Here is a 22,036-nt window from a genome sequence, read left to right as displayed (position 1 = left end):
GGTAATATCCCTAGAAGAGGTGGTGTAATATCCCTAGAAGAGGTGGTGTAATATCCCTAGAAGAGGTAATATCCCTAGACGAGGTGATATCCCTAGACGAGGTAGTGTAATATCCCTAGAAGAGGTGGTGTAATATCCCTAGAAGAGGTATTATCCCTAGACGAGGTAGTGTAATATCCCTAGAAGAGGTGGTGTAATATCCCTAGAAGAGGTAATATCCCTAGAAGAGGTGATATCCCTAGACGAGGTAGTGTAATATCCCTAGAAGAGGTATTATCCCTAGAAGAGGTAGTGTAATATCCCTAGAAGAGGTAGTGTAATATCCCTAGAAGAGGTAATATCCCTAGAAGAGGTAATATCCCTAGAAGAGGTAATATCCCTAGAAGAGGTAATGTAATATCCCTAGAAGAGGTGGTGTAATATCCCTAGAAGAGGTAGTGTAATATCCCTAGAAGAGGTGGTGTAATATCCCTAGAAGAGGTATTATCCCTAGACGAGGTAGTGTAATATCCCTAGAAGAGGTGGTGTAATATCCCTAGAAGAGGTAATATCCCTAGAAGAGGTGATATCCCTAGACGAGGTAGTGTAATATCCCTAGAAGAGGTATTATCCCTAGAAGAGGTAGTGTAATATCCCTAGAAGAGGTAGTGTAATATCCCTAGAAGAGGTAATATCCCTAGAAGAGGTAATATCCCTAGAAGAGGTAATATCCCTAGAAGAGGTAATGTAATATCCCTAGAAGAGGTGGTGTAATATCCCTAGAAGAGGTAGTGTAATATCCCTAGAAGAGGTGGTGTAATGTCCCTAGAAGAGGTGATGTAATATCCCTAGAATAGGTGGAGTAATGTCCCTAGAAGAGGTGGTGTAATATCCCTAGAAGAGGTAATGTAATATCCCTAGAAGAGGTAATATCCCTAGAAGAGGTGGTGTAATATCCCTAGAAGAGGTAATGTAATATCCCTAGAAGAGGTAATATCCCTAGAAGAGGTGGTGTAATATCCCTAGAAGAGGTGGTGTAATATCCCTAGAAGAGGTAGTGTAATATCCCTAGAAGAGGTGGTGTAATATCCCTAGAAGAGGTAGTGTAATATCCCTAGAAGAGGTGGTGTAATATCCCTAGAAGAGGTAGTGTAATATCCCTAGAAGAGGTGGTGTAATATCCCTAGAAGAGGTAATATCCCTAGACGAGGTAGTGTAATATCCCTAGAAGAGGTAGTGTAATATCCCTAGACGAGGTAGTGTAATATCCCTAGAAGAGGTAGTGTAATATCCCTAGAAGAGGTGGTGTAATATCCCTAGAAGAGGTGGTGTAATATCCCTAGAAGAGGTAATATCCCTAGACGAGGTAGTGTAATATCCCTAGAAGAGGTAGTGTAATATCCCTAGACGAGGTAGTGTAATATCCCTAGAAGAGGTATTATCCCTAGAAGAGGTAGTGTAATATCCCTAGAAGAGGTGGTGTAATATCCCTAGAAGAGGTAGTGTAATATCCCTAGACGAGGTGGTGTAATATCCCTAGAAGAGGTAGTGTAATATCCCTAGAAGAGGTAGTGTAATATCCCTAGAAGAGGTATTATCCCTAGAAGAGGTAATATCCCTAGACGAGGTGGTGTAATATCCCTAGACGAGGTGGTGTAATATCCCTAGAAGAGGTGGTGTAATATCCCTAGAAGAGGTGGTGTAATATCCCTAGAAGAGGTGGTGTAATATCCCTTGAAGAGGTGGTGTAATATCCCTAGAAGAGGTAGTGTAATATCCCTAGAAGAGGTATTATCCCTAGAAGAGGTAATATCCCTAGACGAGGTGGTGTAATATCCCTAGACGAGGTGGTGTAATATCCCTAGAAGAGGTGGTGTAATATCCCTAGAAGAGGTGGTGTAATATCCCTAGAAGAGGTGGTGTAATATCCCTTGAAGAGGTGGTGTAATATCCCTAGAAGAGGTGGTGTAATATCCCTTGAAGAGGTGGTGTAATATCCCTAGAAGAGGTGGTGTAATATCCCTTGAAGAGGTGGTGTAATATCCCTAGACGAGGTAGTGTAATATCCCTAGAACAGGTACCCACCCCGTTAGCAGTGCTGACCGCCTGGTAGTAGATGCTGTAGCTCTTCTGGGGCAGTAGGGGGGCATTCCAGTATCCACCGTAGGTCTTGTTGTCTCCCACAGTGAAGGGTTGAGGAGCCTGTAGCCCTACGGCGGGGAACTCAGCTGTGAAGTAATACCCAGAGTTCAGGACGGTGGAGTTCTGGAAGTGGATGGGGACAGGGTAACAGCGGAGAATCTCAACCGCTCCCCTCCTCGCCCTCCGAGGCCTCTCCTCTTCTACCACCACCTGGTATACACTGAGGGGAGAAAGAGGGGAGAGAAGGAGGGGATAGGGGGGAAAAGGAGGGGAGAGGGGGCAGAAGGAAGGGAGAGGGGCAGAAGGGGGAGAGAGGGGCAGAAGGGGGAGAGAGGGGCAGAAGGAAGGGAGAGGGGCAGAAGGGGAGAGAGAGTGGGAGAATGAGGGAAGAGAGGGGGATAAGGAGGGGAGAGAGGGGGAGAATGATGGGAGAGAGGGGGAGGAGGGGGAGAAGGAGGGAAGAGAGGGGGATAAGGAGGGGGAGAGGTGAGAGAAGGAGTGAAGAGAGGGGGCAAAAGGAGGGGAGAGGGTGCAGAAGGAGGAGAGAGGGGTACAAGGAGGCGAGAGGGGGCAGAAGTGGGAAAGAGAGGGGGAGAATGAGGGGGAGAGAGGGGAGGAGAGGAGAGGGGGAGAAGGAGGGGAGAGAGGGGGAGAAGGAGGGAGGAGAGGGGGAGAGAGGGGATAAGGAGGGGAGAGAAGGAGGGGAGAGAGGTGAGAGAAGGAGTGAAGAGAGGGGGATAAAGGGGAGAGAGGGGGAGAAGGAGGGAGGAGAGGGGGAGAGAGGGGGATAAGGAGGGGGAGAGAAGGAGGGGGAGAGAGGGGTATAAGGAGGGAGAGAGGGGAGAGAAGGAGGAAAGAGAGGGGGAGAAGGAGGGAGGAGAGGGAGAGAGGGGGGATAAGGGAGGGGATAGAGGGGAGAGAAGGAGTGGAGAGAGGGGAGAGAGGGAGGGGAGAGAGGGGAGAAGGAGGAGAGAGGGGGGAGGAGGGGAGAGAGGAGAGAGAATGAGGGGAGAGAAGGAGGGGAGATAGGGGGAGAAGGAGGGAGAGAGGGGGAGCGAAGGAGGGGAGAGGGGGGAGAAGGAGGGGAGAGAAGGGGAGAAGGAGGGGAGAGAAGGGAGAGAAGGAGGGGAGAGGGAGAGAAGGAGGGGAGAGGGAGAAGGAGGGGAGAGAAGGAGGGAGAGGGGGAGAAGGAGGGGGAGAGAGGGGGAGAAGGGGTTAGGAGAATATGGGGGGATACGTGAATACAGTATTCAAGAATAAACAAAGCAGATTTAAAAAATAAATTATTTGTTCGATTTTAAAACTAATTTGTTTTAATTTGCTTACCAAGAAACCCAGTTAAACCTGTAATACTTTATCTTTAAAGGGACAATTATAAAATGTTGGTGTGTGGTTTCTGTGGTTTCACTTCAACATTGGGGGGACTAGACCACTGTGTTTTCACTTCAACATTGGGGGGACTAGACCACTGTGGTTTCACTTCAACATTGGGGGGACTAGACCACTGTGGTTTCACTTCAACATTGGGGGGACTAGACCACTGTGGTTTCACTTCAACATTGGGGGGACTAGACCACTGTGGTTTCACTTCAACATTGGGGGGACTAGACCACTGTGGTTTCACTTCAACATCGGGGGGACTTGACCACTGTGGTTTCACTTCAACATTGGGGGGACTTGACCACTGTGGTTTCACTTCAACATTGGGGGGACTAGACCACTGTGGTTTCACTTCAACATTGGGGGGACTTGACCACTGTGGTTTCACTTCAACATTGGGGGGACTTGACCACTGTGGTTTCACTTCAACATTGGGGGGACTAGACCACTGTGGTTTCACTTCAACATTGGGGGGGTGGTTTCACTTCAACATTGGGGGGACCACTGTGGTTTCACTTCAACATTGGGGGGACTAGACCACTGTGGTTTCACTTCAACATTGGGGGACTAGACCACTGTGGTTTCACTTCAACATTGGGGGGACTAGACCACTGTGGTTTCACTTCAACATTGGGGGGACTAGACCACTGGGGTTGTAACTCAGTATTAGGAATGTGTTCCTCATTTTTTGTACACTCAGTGTATTAAGACAAAATGGTGAATTAAGACAGAGAACACTGAGGAGAGCTAGTATTTTATACATTCAGTAGCTATTAATAACGACAGGCATCTGGGAAAAGGCCATTAGAGGCAGAGGGAGGCACTAGTAGTTAACATAGATTTATGTAATTTAATCAACTATATTTATACACTGTTCATTTTATATTCCCAGATAACCTTTCAAACACACGTTTTTCAGACAAACCTGGAATATATTAGATATATTAGAACATCCTAAAGTCAGATTCCCATTCTGTTTATAATCATCTTTACGGTCGATTGGTTGTTGGCTTTAGCTCGCAGCGTATGGCCTGACCTCACTGTGCTGTAGTCTAGGCTCAGAATTAGATGTTGTTTATTTGTTTGTTCCAACATGGGTTTCTGTCAAAGTTACATTGTTGCAATTACAGTGGAGGTGATGATGTCACAACGGGATCTAAAGAATGTCGAGGAAATCCCAGTGGGACGGAATGTCAGTCGACAGAATGGTTGTCCACCAGAAGTCACCATGTCCTTGTTCAGCAAACTCTGTAACTTAGAATAGAGTGGTGAGAGGATTTGTTATTTTGTCTCTCGTCTTGGCCAAGTTTTCCTAGACTATTTCACATATACACGCGCAGACTGTGAATGTCTTTAGTTTTGTAGATGTCTTAACCATTTGTACTGTATTCACCTTGCGCTGCACGTAGCTGGTCTATAGAGTCTAACTATTCGTGACATTCGGTTTACACTGCCCGCCTGAATGGTCTTGTAGAGATTTTCTTCTTCTCTGTTGAAAGTTTCAGAGTTTCAGAGTCCTTCCGTCCGTACCTTTTAGCTCATGCAGTCAGTCTCGTTGGCCTAATGTCTAATTTTGTCACGAATCCTATTTAATTAAGCACTCTGTGAAAAAGGGGCGTTCCCTCCTTTCGTCATAATGTGTTGGGTGTGGTCACTGTGTTTTACGTGGGTGTGGTCACTGTGTTTTACGTGGGTGTGGTCACTGTGTTTTATGTGGGTGTGGTCACTGTGTTTTACGTGGGTGTGGTCACTGTGTTTAACGTGGGTGTGGTCACTGTGTTTTACGTGGGTGTGGTCACTGTGTTTTACGTGGGTGTGGTCACTGTGTTTATGTGGGTGTGGTCACTGTGTTTTACGTGGGTGTGGTCACGGACTGGTTAAGACATCATATGAAAAACTATTATCTCATTTCAAAGGCTAAATTCACATTACATCTTCTCACAAATAGTTTCATATTTAATCATATAAGTTCCACAACATTTGGATGTGACCCTGACAAATATATAGATTCAGAGATACAGTTATGTTGTTATCCCAAAACAACAACTGATCGGACTCCCGGGTGGCGCAGTGGGTAAGGGCTCTGTACTGCAGCGCCAGCTGTGCCACCAGAGACTCTGGGTTCTGTATACAACTTAAATATTGACTTAAAGTAAAGTAATGTGACTAAATGAGGAAGCTATAAGGCCAGAGGGGGAATGTTGAACATTGAAATTGTTCAATGGGCCTCCTGGGTGGTGCAGTGGTTAACTCTTGAAACTCCCCATCCCGGATCCGGGATCGTGACTAAAGCCTCAGGCTCATTAGCATAACGCAACGTTAACGATTTCTGAAAATCGCAAATAAAATGAAAATAATGCGTCTGCTCTCAAGCTTAGCCTTTTCTTAACAACACTGTCATCTCAGATTTTCAAAATATGCTTTTGAACCATAGAAATTGACTAATTTGTGTAAGAGTATGCAAAGCTAGCTTAGCATTTTGAGTAGCATTAGCACGCAACATTTTCACAAAAACCAGATAACCAAATAAATAAAATAATTTACCTTTGAAGAGCTTCGGATGTTTTCAATGAGGAGACTCTCAGTTACATACCAAATGCGCAGTTTTTCCTGAAAGCGTCTGTGTGTAGGAGAAATCGTTCCGTTTTGTACATCGCATCTGGCTACCGAAACGAACCGAAAATTCAGTCACCTACAACGTCAAACTTTTCCGAATTAACTCCATAATATCGACCGAAACATGGCAAACGTTGTTTGGAATCAATCCTCAAGGTGTTTTTTCACATATCTCTTCATGGAGATATGGAAGCTTGCATTCTTCTCTAAATTCCATGGAAAAATACTTGCAGCTGACTTTTGCGCACCAATTTCGGCGCAGGACACCGGGCGGACACCTGGTAAATGTGGTCTCTTATGGTCAATCTTCCAATGATCTGCCTACAAATACATCACAATGCTGCAGACACCTTGGGGAAACGACAGAAAGGGCAGACTTACTCCTCTCGCATTCACAGCCATATAAGGAGACAATGGAAAACAGAGCCTCAAAAATCCTGCTCATTTCCTGGATGCCGTCTCATCTTGGTTTTGCCTGAAGCTCACGTTCTAGGGCACGCACAGAAAATATCTTGGTAGTTCTGGACACGTCAGAGTGTTTTCTTTCGAAAGCTATCAATTATATGCATAGTCGAGCATCTTTTTGTGACAAAATATCTTGTTTAAAACGGGAACGTTTTTCATCCAAAAATGAAATAGCGCCCCCAGAGCATCAAGAGGTTTTAAGGGTGCTGTAGTGCAGCGCCACCTGCGCCACCAGAGACTCTGGGTTCGCGCCCAGGCTCTGTCATAACCGGCCGCGACTGGGAGGTCCGTGGGGCGACACACAATTGGCCTAGCGTCGTCCGGGTTAGGGAGGGGTTGGCCGGTAGGGATATCCGCACCAGTGACTCCTGTGGCGGGCCAGGCGCAGTGCGCGCTAACCAAGGTTGCCAGGTGCACGGTGTTTCCTCCAACACATTGGTGTGGCTGGCTTCCGGGTTGGATGCGCGCTGTGTTAAGAAGCTGTGTGGCCTGGTAGGGTTGTGTATCGGAGGACGCATGACCTTCAACCTTCGTCTCTCCCGGGCCCGTACAGGAGTTGTAGCGATGAGACAAGATAGTAGCTATTAAAACAATTGGATACCACGAAATTGGGGAGAAAAAGGGGTAAAAAAAAACAAGACACTGTTGTTTTTTAACCCCTAGGTTCTCTACCTCAATACTCCAGTAGTGAAGGGGACGTTTCCGCAAAGGAATTCATACAACCGTCATAATACTCTGGGAGAGGAGAGGAGAGGGAGAGGAGAGGGAGGAGAGGAGAGGGGGAGAGGAGAGGAGAGAGAGAGAGAGAGAGAGAGAGAGAGAGAGAGAGAGAGAGAGAGAGAGAGAGAGAGAGAGAGAGAGAGAGAGAGAGAGACCCAGAGAGAGGGAGACCCAGAGAGAGGGAGACCCAGAGAGAGGGAGACCCAGAGAGAGGGAGACCCAGAGAGAGAGAGAGAGAGAGAGAGGGAGACCCAGAGAGAGGGAGACCCAGAGAGAGGGAGACCCAGAGAGAGAGAGAGAGAGAGAGGGAGACCCAGAGAGAGAGATAGAGAGAGAGAGAGAGAGGGAGAGAGAGAGAGAGAGAGAGAGAGAGAGTGAGGAATCTGGTGCCTATCCAAAAGGGCAGGTCATGACAGGACAATGACCCAACACACCTCCAGGCTGTGTAATGGCTAACTGACCAAGAAGGAGAGTGATGGGGTGCGGCATCAAATGACCTGGCCTCCACAATCACCCGACCTCAACCCAATTGAGATTGGAAAAGCATTCCTCATGAAGCTGGTTGAGAGAATATCAAGAGTGTGCCAAGCTGTCATCAAGGCAAAGGGTGGCTACTATAAAGAATCTAAAATCTAAAATATATTTTGATTTATTTAACACTTTTTGGTTACTACATGATTCCATATGTGTTATTTCATAGTTGTGATGTTCTACATTCTACAATGTAGAAAATAGTAAAAATTAAGAAAAACCCTTGAATGAGACATTTTGACTGGTACTGTACATGCCTGTGAGCAAAGCAACCGGCCTCACAAGACTCATCTACAGTTCCCTACAAAGGGCTTGCAGTTCCCTACAAAGGGCTTGCAGTTCCCTACAAAGGGCTTGCAGTTCCCTACAAAGGGCTTGCAGTTGACGTACGACGACTCCCGGAGGCCGGGTTGGAAGCCCACCGCATTCATGCTTCAGACAAAAAACAGCCGAGTGGCCTTACCCCAAACTGCATGATAACTGTGCCTAAAAACTAGTTGATCCATCACCACGGTCATTTTCTGTGGAGTATTTGGCTTCTCTCACAAAGCAGGAAAGACAACGGCTATTTGTTATATCAGAGATGTTAATTTACTTTGCACGGGGAAAAAAATGTGGTCTTTAATACGATGGTTGCCTCGGGCTACTCTACACTGACACTGATAACAGATCAATAAAAATTACCTTGTCTTCAATGCAACCATGTCATTGTAGGCTGAACAGGGTTCCTGGCTAAAAGGGGATTCAGATTTACTCAAATTAGCGTCAAAAGTAATTTCCGTGCATTTTAGCTGAATATTATGTTGCTATATCTCTCTGTCCTCCATTCTCCTCATAATGTTCTCCCAGAAAGGTATCTCTATCCCGAGTAGCCTAATCTCCCTTCTCTGACAGCTGAAACTGCTAGCTAATCCTTTCACCTTAATCTCCCTTCTCTGACAGCTGAAACTGCTAGCTAATCCTTTCACCTTAATCTCCCTTCTCTGACAGCTGAAACCGCTAGCTAATCCTTTCACCTTAATCTCCCTTCTCTGACAGCTGAAACCGCTAGCTAATCCTTTCACCTTAATCTCCCTTCTCTGACAGCTGAAACTGCTAGCTAATCCCTTCACCTTAATCTCCCTTCTCTGACAGCTGAAACTGCTAGCTAATCCTTTCACTTTAATCTCCCTTCTCTGACAGCTGAAACTGCTAGCTAATCCTTTCACCTTAATCTCCCTTCTCTGACAGCTGACACTGCTAGCTAATCCTTTCACCTTAATCTCCCTTCTCTGACAGCTGAAACTGCTAGCTAATCCTTTCACCTTAATCTCCCTTCTCTGACAGCTGACACTGCTAGCTAATCCTTTCACCTTAATCTCCCTTCTCTGACAGCTGACATTGCTAGCTAATCCTTACATTAGCAGCTCATTTGAGGTAGCCTGCACACTAAGTTTCTATTGCAAGCTAACGAGCTAATAATTAATTGTTTTCTCACCGCCTCCATTTTCTGGGTTCTTAAAAAATAACTAAATAAAGGGCAATCTTCCGGAAGTTTCCGGTTGTAGCAAAATGCAGCCGGCCATGCGGACAATTGGAGGACTTCCAATAGACAGACTTAGGTCTGACTTTTAAATGAAAAACCACTGTACTTCAGAACAAACTTCTTTTAGATTTCTTTCTGTTGTTGTTCCATGTAGTGAATCTGTAATTCAATGCTTTTGTATGGGTTAATAGCAGTAAGGCCAAATACACATTTCCATCAAATATTATTATTATTATTATTTTATTCTTTATCCTTCAAGGGATCTTAAAATTCTAAATTAAACCGCTACATGATCCTTAGTATGACCTTCTTAAAACAATTCCATATATTTTAGTAGAACACCCCCACTAACAGGTGTGATAGTTAACATACTAACATATGTGATAGTTAACATACTAACAGGTGTGATAGTTAACATACTAACAGGTGAGATAGTTAACATACTAACAGGTGAGATAGTTAACATACTAACAGGTGTGATAGTTAACATACTAACAGGTGTGATAGTTAACATACTAACATGTGTGATAGTTAACATACTAACAGGTGTGATAGTTAACATACTAACAGGTGAGATAGTTAACATACTAACAGGTGAGATAGTTAACATACTAACAGGTAGGATAGTTAACATACTAACAGGTGTGATAGTTAACATACTAACAGGTGAGATAGTTAACATACTAACAGGTAGGATAGTTAACATACTAACAGGTGTGATAGTTAACATACTAACAGGTGAGATAGTTAACATACTAACAGGTGAGATAGTTAACATACTAACAGGTAGGATAGTTAACATACTAACAGGTGTGATAGTTAACATACTAACAGGTGGGATAGTTAACATACTAACAGGTTTGATAGTTAACATACTAACAGGTGTGATAGTTAACATACTAACAGGTGAGATAGTTAACATACTAACAGGTGTGATAGTTAACATACTAACAGGTGTGACAGTTAACATACTAACAGGTGTGATAGTGAACATACTAACAGGTGTGATAGTGAACATACTAACAGGTGTGATAGTTAACATACTAACAGGTGTGATAGTTAACATACTAACAGGTGTGATAGTGAACATACTAACAGGTGTGATAGTGAACATACTAACAGGTGTGATAGTTAACATACTAACAGGTGAGATAGTTAACATACTAACAGGTGAGATAGTTAACATACTAACAGGTGTGATAGTTAACATACTAACAGGTGTGATAGTTAACATACTAACAGGTGTGACAGTTAACATACTAACAGGTGTGATAGTGAACATACTAACAGGTGTGATAGTTAACATACTAACAGGTGTGATAGTTAACATACTAACAGGTGTGACAGTTAACATACTAACAGGTGTGACAGTTAACATACTAAGAGGTGGGATAGTTAACACACTAACAGGTGTGATAGTTAACATACTAACAGGTGAGATAGTTAACATACTAACAGGTGAGATAGTTAACATACTAACAGGTGTGATAGTTAACATACTAACAGGTGTGATAGTTAACATACTAACAGGTGTGACAGTTAACATACTAACAGGTGTGACAGTGAACATACTAACAGGTGTGATAGTGAACATACTAACAGGTGTGATAGTTAACATACTAACAGGTGTGATAGTTAACATACTAACAGGTGTGATAGTGAACATACTAACAGGTGTGATAGTGAACATACTAACAGGTGTGATAGTTAACATACTAACAGGTGAGATAGTTAACATACTAACAGGTGTGATAGTTAACATACTAACAGGTGTGATAGTTAACATACTAACAGGTGTGATAGTTAACATACTAACAGGTGAGATAGTTAACATACTAACAGGTAGGATAGTTAACATACTAACAGGTGTGATAGTTAACATACTAACAGGTGAGATAGTTAACATACTAACAGGTAGGATAGTTAACATACTAACAGGTGTGATAGTTAACATACTAACAGGTGAGATAGTTAACATACTAACAGGTGAGATAGTTAACATACTAACAGGTAGGATAGTTAACATACTAACAGGTGTGATAGTTAACATACTAACAGGTGGGATAGTTAACATACTAACAGGTTTGATAGTTAACATACTAACAGGTGTGATAGTTAACATACTAACAGGTGAGATAGTTAACATACTAACAGGTGAGATAGTTAACATACTAACAGGTGTGATAGTTAACATACTAACAGGTGGGATAGTTAACATACTAACAGGCAGGATAGTTAACATACTAACAGGTTTGATAGTTAACATACTAACGCTGCTGTTGCTGTCTACAGGACAGACACTTTCTCTCCCTGCTAAGGAGGCAATTCAGACAGAGGGATCTCTGTGAGGGGCTGTGTGAGGCTCAGTGGGAGGGGAGGGGGGGGGGCTGGGGAGTGTTTGAACTAAACACAGAGGCCTCCACTGAGAGGAAATGAAAAGAGATGGTGACCTCTGAGAGTTTGAATAATGAACAAGTCAAGAGACAAAAAGAGGGCATAAAAGGGGAAATAGTGCTATAGAGGAGAGTGAGTTGAGGGCTGTGTCATCACGGCGTGCAGGGTTTCTTCTATTTTCTATTAGAGAGGGACAGTCAGAGGTGGTAGCCAGTCAAGGTCTGAGGATGGAAAACCATCTCTCCTGTGTTTTTACATTACGTCACATTCTTCAAGAATCAACGGGAATATATGTTTATATATATCGTTGATTTATAACTCGAAGTGCAGATTTCCTCTTTAAAGCAGACCAATGAGAACATATGCCTTTATTTGACAGGTTATCACTCATGTTTAGACTGGTTATCACTAATGTAGAGACTGGTTATCACTAATGTAGAGACTGGTTATCACTAATGTAGAGACTGGTTATCACTAATGTAGAGACTGGTTATCACTAATGTTTAGACTGGTTATCACTAATGTAGAGACATGTTATCACTAATGTAGAGACCGGTTATCACTAATATAGAGACCGGTTATCACTAATGTAGAGACTGGTTATCACTAATGTAGAGACTGGTTATCACTAATGTAGAGACTGGTTATCATGAATGTAGAGACATGTTATCACTAATGTGGAGACTGGTTATCACTAATGTAGAGACTGGTTATCATTAATGTAGAGACTAGTTATCATTAATGTAGAGACATGTTATCATTAATGTAGAGACATGCTATCATTAATGTAGAGACTGGTTATCATTAATGTAGAGACCGGTTATCACTACTGTAGAGACTGGTTATCACTAATGTAGAGACTGGTTATCATTAATGTAGAGACGGGTTATCACTAATGTAGAGACATGTTATCATTAATGTAGAGACTGGTTATCACTAATGTAGAGACTGGTTATCACTAATGTAGAGACTGGTTATCACTAATGTAGAGACTGGTTATCACTAATGTAGAGACTGGTTATCATTAATGTAGAGACTGGTTATCATTAATGTAGAGACATGTTATCATTAATGTAGATACTGGTTATCACTAATGTAGAGACTGGTTATCACTAATGTAGAGACTGGTTATCATTAATGTAGAGTGATTATCATTAATGTAGAGACTGGTTATCATGAATGTAGAGACAGGTTATCACTAATGTAGAGACTGGTTATCACTAATGTAGAGACTGGTTATCACTAATGTAGAGACTGGTTATCACTAATGTAGAGACTGGTTATCACTAATATAGAGACAGGTTATCACTAATGTAGAGACTGGTTATCATGAATGTAGAGACATGTTATCACGAATGTAGTGACATGTTATCACTAATGTGGAGACTGGTTATCACTAATGTAGAGACTGGTTATAATTAATGTAGAGACTGGTTATCACTAATGTAGAGACTGGTTATCACTAATGTAGAGACTGGTTATCACTAATGTAGAGACTGGTTATCACTAATGTGGAGACTGGTTATCACTAATGTAGAGACTGGTTATCACTAATGTAGAGACTGGTTATCACTAATGTAGAGACTGGTTATCACTAATGTAGAGACTGGTTATCACTAATGTAGAGACTGGTTATCATTAATGTAGAGACTGGTTATCATTAATGTAGAGACATGTTATCATTAATGTAGATACTGGTTATCACTAATGTAGAGACTGGTTATCACTAATGTAGAGACTGGTTATCATTAATGTAGAGTGATTATCATTAATGTAGAGACTGGTTATCATGAATGTAGAGACAGGTTATCACTAATGTAGAGACTGGTTATCACTAATGTAGAGACTGGTTATCACTAATGTAGAGACTGGTTATCACTAATGTAGAGACTGGTTATCACTAATATAGAGACAGGTTATCACTAATGTAGAGACTGGTTATCATGAATGTAGAGACATGTTATCACGAATGTAGTGACATGTTATCACTAATGTGGAGACTGGTTATCACTAATGTAGAGACTGGTTATAATTAATGTAGAGACTGGTTATCACTAATGTAGAGACTGGTTATCACTAATGTAGAGACTGGTTATCACTAATGTAGAGACTGGTTATCACTAATGTGGAGACTGGTTATCACTAATGTAGAGACTGGTTATCACTAATGTAGAGACTGGTTATCACTAATGTAGAGACTGGTTATCACTAATGTAGAGACTGGTTATCACTAATATAGAGACAGGTTATCACTAATGTAGAGACTGGTTATCATGAATGTAGAGACATGTTATCACGAATGTAGTGACATGTTATCACTAATGTGGAGACTGGTTATCACTAATGTAGAGACTGGTTATAATTAATGTAGAGACTGGTTATCACTAATGTAGAGACTGGTTATCACTAATGTAGAGACTGGTTATCACTAATGTAGAGACTGGTTATCACTAATGTGGAGACTGGTTATCACCAATGTGGAGACTGGTTATCACTAATGTAGAGACTGGTTATCACTAATGTAGAGACTGGTTATCACTAATGTAGAGACTGGTTATCACTAATGTAGAGACTGGTTATCACTAATGTAGAGACCAGTTATCACTAATGTTTAGACTGGTTATCACGAATGTAGAGACTGGTTATCACTAATGTAGAGACTGGTTATCACTAATGTGGAGACTGGTTATCACTAATGTAGAGACTGGTTATCACTCATGTGGAGACTGGTTATCAATAATGTGGAGACTGGTTATCAATAATGTAGAGACTGGTTATCACTAATGTAGAGACTGGTTATCACTAATGTAGAGACTGGTTATCACTAATGTAGAGACTGGTTATCACTAATGTATAGACTGGTTATCACTAATGTAGAGACTGGTTATCACTAATGTAGAGACTGGTTATCATTAATGTAGAGACTGGTTATCACTAATGTAGAGACTGGTTATCACTAATGTGGAGACTGGTTATCACTAATGTGGAGACTGGTTATCACTAATGTAGAGACTGGTTATCACTCATGTGGAGACTACTTATTTATTCAACTGTGGTTTTTTACTTTACTTGACACTCATAACCTGTCATAACAATGACATAACAGCTGACACAACGTGTCATAACCTGTCATAACAGCTGACACAACATGTCATAACCTGTCATAACCATGTCATAACAGCTGACACAACATGTCATAACCTGTCATAACCATGACATAACAGCTGACACAACGTGTCATAACCTGTCATAACCATGACATAACAGCTGACACAACGTGTCATAACCTGCCATAACCATGACATAACAGCTGACACAATGTGTCATAACCTGTCATAACCATGACATAACAGCTGACACAACATGTCATAACCTGTCATAACCATGACATAACAGCTGACACAACATGTCATAACCTGTCATAACAGCTGACACAACATGTCATAACCTGTCATAACCATGTCATAATAGCTGACACAACATGTCATAACCTGTCATAACCATGACATAACAGCTGACACAACATGTCATAACCTGTCATAATATGGCTACAACACTGTCATGACCCATATATTTACACTTGTTTTGTGGCTGGTTATAACACCTACATAAGGGTGTCAAATCCAACATTTATTCAAATTAGTTTGTTCCCTGCCAAGAAGTTTCCTTACGGTTTGAAAGTTAAAAAAAAATGTAATCATATTTTAAATAACTTGTAGAAAATACACTTTACGACGCTTTATAGAATAATTATGACCATCATAATCATATAAACCAGACAGTGTAGGTGTTATAACTATATAACGTATATATAGCAGATATATAACATAAACATACTGTTGACAAGTAGGCTATGGTGTGGTGTAATGGAATGTTCTGCCTTGTGTGGCTGCTTTAGTGGATGTTATAACCAGCCATAAGATAGCACAATATATGTCACAACAGGTGTAAATATATGACAGTGTTATTAACATATTATAACAGGTTATGACAAATTATGACATTTTATGACACATGGTTATGACCATGTGTCATAATGGTTTATGACACTGGGTGTCAAGTAAGGTGTTTTTCCAATTTTCATCCACGAGGGTACTTGAGATTCCCCGTCAATCTACCGTCCCTTATTCTGAGGAACAAAAACAGTCCTCCGCCCCAGCCCCGAAGTATCTCCTCATGACATGACGCTGATTCTGAGACATCATTAAACGATGGACTGACACAGTGGTGTGAATAGGATCTTTGTCTATTCTCTTACCTAAGGCTAGGTAAAGAGCCAGAGGCTGAGCTGAGGAGAGACTTCTGTCAAGTAGAAATATGTGATACAAACATATTGAGCTTGGTCTCTCTCACATCAGCACAGTAACAATTATTTTGTATTTATTTTGGTAACAACTGTTGTACTAGTCTACAATATTGTCTTGCTTGAGGTGAGTCTCTGCTGTCTCTGCTGTGAAGTTACAGTTTTACTGTGAACACTGAGGCTGTACCTGCTTTAAGTTACATTTTTACTGTGAACACTGAGGTTGTACCCGCATTAAGTTACAGGTTTAATGTGAACACTGAGGTTGTACCCGCTTTAAGTCCTGGGAGCTGATATGTCTACAGGAGAGTCCTGGGAGCCTATAGTTCTACAGGAGAGTCCTGGGAGCTGATATGTCTACAGGAGAGTCCTGGGAGCTGATATGTCTACAGGAGAGCCCTGGGAGCTGATATGTCTACAGGAGAGTCCTGGGAGCCTATAGTTCTACAGGAGAGTCCTGGGAGCTGATATGTCTACAGGAGAGCCCTGGGAGCTGATAGTTCTACAGGAGAGCCCTGGGAGCTGATAGTTCTACAGGAGAGCCCTGGGAGCTGATATGTCTACAGGAGAGTCCTGGGAGCTGATATGTCTACAGGAGAGTCCTGGGAGCTGATATGTCTACAGGAGAGTCCTGGGAGCCTATAGTTCTACAGGAGAGTCCTGGGAGCTGATATGTCTACAGGAGAGCCCTGGGAGCTGATAGTTCTACAGGAGAGCCCTGGGAGCTGATAGTTCTACAGGAGAGCCCTGGGAGCTGATAGTTCTACAGGAGAGCCCTGGGAGCTGATATGTCTACAGGAGAGCCCTGGGAGCTGATAGTTCTACAGGAGAGCCCTGGGAGCTGATAGTTCTACAGGAGAGTCCTGGGAGCTGATAGTTCTACAGGAGAGTTCATTGACCCCCCCCCTTAACCTTTCCAGAGAACTAACTCCTACATCAGATTAAATGGTTAAATAGATGAAAATGGGCCTGTATAGTAGAACAAGTCTAACGCCAGATCCCATCGCATAACGCTCGGCTCTCTCACCATCAAAAAAAAAAATCACACCATTGCAGCTAATTCCTCATTACAAACGCCTGCACAAAAAGAGAGGGAAGCGAGGAGAAAAGTGATTTGAGAACAATGGTTTAAGCTGTTAAGAGGTGGGACACAGGGGTCTGGGGGGGGCCTGCAGGGTAGAACCCATATTACTGTTTGCCACGTACCACACACACACACACACACACACACACACACACACACACACACACACACACACACATACACACATACACACATACACACATACACACACACACACACACACACACACACACACACACACACACACACACACATACACACATACACACATACACACACACACACACACACACACACACACACACACACACACACACACACACACACACACACACACACACACAGGCAACCTGAGCTGACACCAATTAGGTTCCTCTGCACAGGCTGCTCATCTCGACCGATAGAGTTCCTCTGCACAGGCTGCTCATCTCGACCGATAGAGTTCCTCTGCACAGGCTGCTCATCTCGACCGATAGAGTTCCTCTGCACAGGCTGCTCATCTCGACCGATAGAGTTCCTCTGCACAGGCTGCTCATCTCGACCAATAGAGTTCCTCTGCACAGGCTGCTCATCTCGACCGATAGAGTTCCTCTGCACAGGCTGCTCATCTCGACCGATAGAGTTCCAACCCCCCCCCCCCCCTCCGCCCACCTCCCTCTGTGTGACTCACACCAATTATGGTGGATTGACTGGATTGTGACCTGAAAATCAGATGTATTTTTGATGTGGGATGATAGGCTGTGTGTGATAGGCTGTCTGTGATAGGCTGTGTGTGATAGGCTGTCTGTGATAGGCTGTCTGTGATAGGCTGTGTATGATAGGCTGTGGGGAGTATTTCAATCATGCTGCTCCTCTGACTCTCATCGGTCTCTCTCTCTCCCTCTCACCCCTCTATCCATCTCTTTCCCTTTATTTCCCTCTCTATCTCCTCCTTCTCTCTTTCCCTTTCTCTCTCACTCTCTCTCCCTCTCCCTCTCTCCTCCTTCTCTCGCTCTCTCTCTCTCTCTCCCTCTCTCTTCTTCTCGCTGTCTCCATCTCTCTTTCCCTCTCTTTCCCCTCTCTCCTGTCTCTCTCCCCTCCCTCTCTCAACCCTCATTCACCGATCTCTCTCCCTCCTTCTCTCTCTTCCCTTTCTCTCTCTGTTTCTCTCTCTCTCTTCCCTTTCTCTCTCTGTTTCTCTCTCTCTCTTACTCTCTCTGTCTCCATATCTCTCTCTATATATATATATATATATATATATCTCAGTTCAATTTGATTCAATTCAAAGTTCTTTAATGGCATGGGGAACATATGTTAACATTGCCAAAGCAGGTGAAATAGATAATAAACAAAAGTGAAATAAACAATAAAAAATGAACAGTAAACATTACACTCTCAAACGTTGTAAAGGAATAGAGACATTACAAATGTCATATTATGTAGTTATATAAAGTACAATCATATAGTTCAAATGCAATCAACATAAATATGGGATGTAAATTAAATGCTATTTGTCACATGTGCCTAACTCAACCTTACCATGAAATGGTAACTTACAAGCCCTTACTTACAAGCTATGATGAGTTTATTAAAATTGGGTTTGTTTTCAAATTCTTTGTGTATCTGTGTAATCTGAGGGAAATATGTCTCTCTAATATGGTCATACATTGGGCAGGAGGTTAGGAAGTGCAGCTCAGTTTCTACCTCATTTTGTGGGCAGTGTGCACATAGCCTGTCTTCTCTTGAGAGCCATGTCTGCCTACGGTGGCCTTTCTCAATAGCAAGGCTATGCTCACTGAGTCTGTACATAGTCAAAGCTTTCCTTAAGTTTGGGTCAGTCACAGTGGACAGGTATTCTGCCACTGTGTACTCTCTGTTTAGGGCCAAATAGCATTCTCGTTTGCTCTGTTTTTTTGCTAATTCATTCCAATGTCAAGTAATTATCTTTTTGTTTTCTCATGATTTGGTTGGGTCTAATTGTGCTGCTGTCCCAGGGCTCTGTGGGGTGTGTTTGTGTTTGTGAACAGAGCCCCAGGACCAGCTTGCTTAGGGAACTCTTCTCCAGGTTCATCTCTCTGTAGGTGATGGCTTTGTGATGGAAGGTTTGGGAATCACTTCCTTTTAAGAGCTTGTAGAATTAGATAGCTCTTTTAAGGATTTGGATAATTAGTGGGTATCGGCCTAATTCTGTTCGGCATGCATTGTTTGGTGTTCTACGTTGTACACAGAGGATATTTTTGCAGAATTCTACATGCAGAGTCTCACTTTGGTGTTTGTCCCATTTTGTGAATTCTTGGTTGGTGAGCGGACCTCAGACCTCACAACTATAAAGGGCAATGGGTTCTATAACTGATTCAAGTATTTTTTAACGGATCCTAATTGGGATGTCAAATTGTATGTTCCTTTTGATGGCGTAGAAGGCCCTTCTTGCCTTGTCTCTCAGATCGTGGTTTGAGTCTATGGGTTCTTCAATTACATTGAGCTGATTTCTGACGTTCTGTTCCTTCTTTTCCGTAGTGTATTTCTGTTGTGTTTTAGTGATTCACCATAGTGAAGACGTAGGCTCAGGTTTTCTGGGTCTCTGTGTTTTTTGGTTGGACAGGTTTCGTAATTTCTTTCTTAGGTTTTTGCATTCTTCATCAAACCATTTGTCATTGTTTTGAGTTTTCCTAGGTTGTCTGCTTGAAAATAAAAATGAAGTTGAGAGGTAAAATATACTGTTTATGCTTTTTTACAGCCAAGTTTACACCTTCACTATTACTACAGTGGAACGTTTTGTCCAGGAAGTTGTCTAAAAGGGATTGAATGTGTTGTTGCCTCATTGTTTTTTTGGTAGGTTTCCACACTACTTTCCTTCCATCTATAGCATTTCTTAACATTGAGCTGTCTAAGTAACACTTGAAGGGAGATTCTGGAGCAGCTGCTGAGACAACCATCAACAACCGTCAACAACCGTCAACAACCGTCAACAACCGTCAACAACCGTCAGCAACCGTCAACAACCGTCAACAACCGTCAACAACCGTCAGCAACCGTCAGCAACCGTCAGCAACCGTCAACAACCGTCAACAACCGTCAACAACCGTCAACAACCGTCAACAACCGTCAACACGACATGATGGGAAGAATGGTTAACTTTCACTGCTATGCGGATGACACACAGCTGTACATTTCAATGAAACATGGTGAATCCCCACAATTGCGCCTCGCTAGAACCCTGTGTTTCAGACATAAGGAAGTGGATGGCTGCAAACTTTCTACTTTTAAACTCGGACAAAACAGAGATGCTTGTTCTAGGTCCCAAGAAACAAAGAGATATTCTGTTGAATCTCACAATTAATCTTGACGACTGTACTGTCGTCTCAAATAAAACTGTGAAGGACCTCGGCATTACTCTGCGTTACTCTGGACCCTGATCTCTCTTTTCAAGACTGTTTCAAGGACAGCTTTTTTCCATCTACGTAACATAGCAAAAATCAGAAACTTTCTATCCAAAAATGATGCAGAAAAATGTATCCATGCTTTTGTCACTTCTAGGTTAGACTACTGCAATGCTCTACTCTCTGGCATCCCTCCAATAGAGCTCCAGACACTATGAATCTATGACACTTGTTCTGTCAGCTCCTGGTCGTCCAACGCCCTTAAAGACACTTTATGTTGGCGTTTCCTTTATTTTGGAAGTTACCTGTCTGTCTGTCTGTCTGTCTGTCTGTCTGTCTGTCTGTCTACCTGCCTCCCCAGCCTCCTCCAGGTTGTCCTCTCAGTCTTTAACCCCCTCTCCTGACCCAGCATCTCCCCAGCCTCCTCCAGGTTGTCCTCTCAGTCTTTAACCCCCTCTCCTGACCCAGCATCTCCCCAGCCTCCTCCAGGTTGTCCTCTCAGTCTTTAACCCCCTCTCCTGACCCAGCATCTCCCCAGCCTCCTCCAGGTTGTCCTCTCAGTCTTTAACCCTCTCTCCTGACCCAGCATCTCCCCAGCCTCCTCCAGCCTGCCCTCTCAGTCTTTAACCCTCTCTCCTGACCCAGCATCTCCCCAGCCTCCTCCAGGTTGTCCTCTCAGTCTTTAACCCCCTCTCCTGACCCAGCATCTCCCCAGCCTGCCCTCTCAGTCTTTAACCCTCTCTACTGACCCAGCATCTCCCCAGCCTCCTCCAGCCTGCCCTCTCAGTCTTTAACCCTCTCTCCTGACCCAGCATCTCCCCAGCCTCCTCCAGCCTGCCCTCTCAGTCTTTAACCCTCTCTACTGACCCAGCATCTCCCCAGCCTCCTCCAGCCTGCCCTCTCAGTCTTTAACCCTCTCTCCTGACCCAGCATCTCCCCAGCCTGTCCTCTCAGTCTTTAACCCTCTCTCCTGACCCAGCATCTCCCCAGCCTCCTCCAGCCTGCCCTCTCAGTCTTTAACCCTCTCTCCTGACCCAGCATCTCCCCAGCCTCCTCCAGCCTGCCCTCTCAGTCTTTAACCCTCTCTACTGACCCAGCATCTCCCCAGCCTGTCCTCTCAGTCTTTAACCCCCTCTCCTGACCCAGCATCTCCCCAACCTCCTCTCAGTCTTTAACCCCTCTCCTGACCCAGCATCTCCCCAGCCTCCTCCAGCCTGTCCTCTCAGTCTTTAACCCTCTCTCCTGACCCAGCATCTCCCCAGCCTCCCCCAGCCTGTCCTCTCAGTCTTTAACCCTCTCTCCTGACCCAGCATCTCCCCAGCCTGTCCTCTCAGTCTTTAACCCTCTCTCCTGACCCAGCATCTCCTCCAGCCTGCCCTCTCAGTCTTTAACCCCCTCTCCTGACCCAGCATCTCCCCAGCCTGTCCTCTCAGTCTTTAACCCTCTCTCCTGACCCAGCATCTCCCCAGCCTCCTCCAGCCTGTCCTCTCAGTCTTTAACCCTCTCTCCTGACCCAGCATCTCCTCCAGCCTGCCCTC

General features: G+C 43.4%; 1 protein-coding gene across 1 annotated transcript in view; it reads right to left on the bottom strand.

Annotated features, from left to right (window-relative positions):
• Window positions 1-2,064: 2,064 nt before the first annotated feature.
• The window catches only part of LOC135533557 (receptor-type tyrosine-protein phosphatase mu-like), a gene marked incomplete at both ends in the record, with an annotated part of 52,623 nt that continues 32,651 nt past the window's right edge, over window positions 2,065-22,036 (bottom strand). Inside the window, one exon of the mRNA XM_064960839.1 lies at window positions 2,065-2,341. Coding sequence (XP_064816911.1) covers window positions 2,065-2,341 — 277 coding nt within the window. The remainder of the gene's footprint in view (window positions 2,342-22,036) is intronic.

The sequence above is a fragment of the Oncorhynchus masou genome, unplaced genomic scaffold (genome assembly GCF_036934945.1).
Source record: "Oncorhynchus masou masou isolate Uvic2021 unplaced genomic scaffold, UVic_Omas_1.1 unplaced_scaffold_2448, whole genome shotgun sequence".
NCBI lineage: Eukaryota > Metazoa > Chordata > Actinopteri > Salmoniformes > Salmonidae > Oncorhynchus > Oncorhynchus masou.
This window is presented reverse-complemented; position numbering and strand designations above follow the sequence as displayed.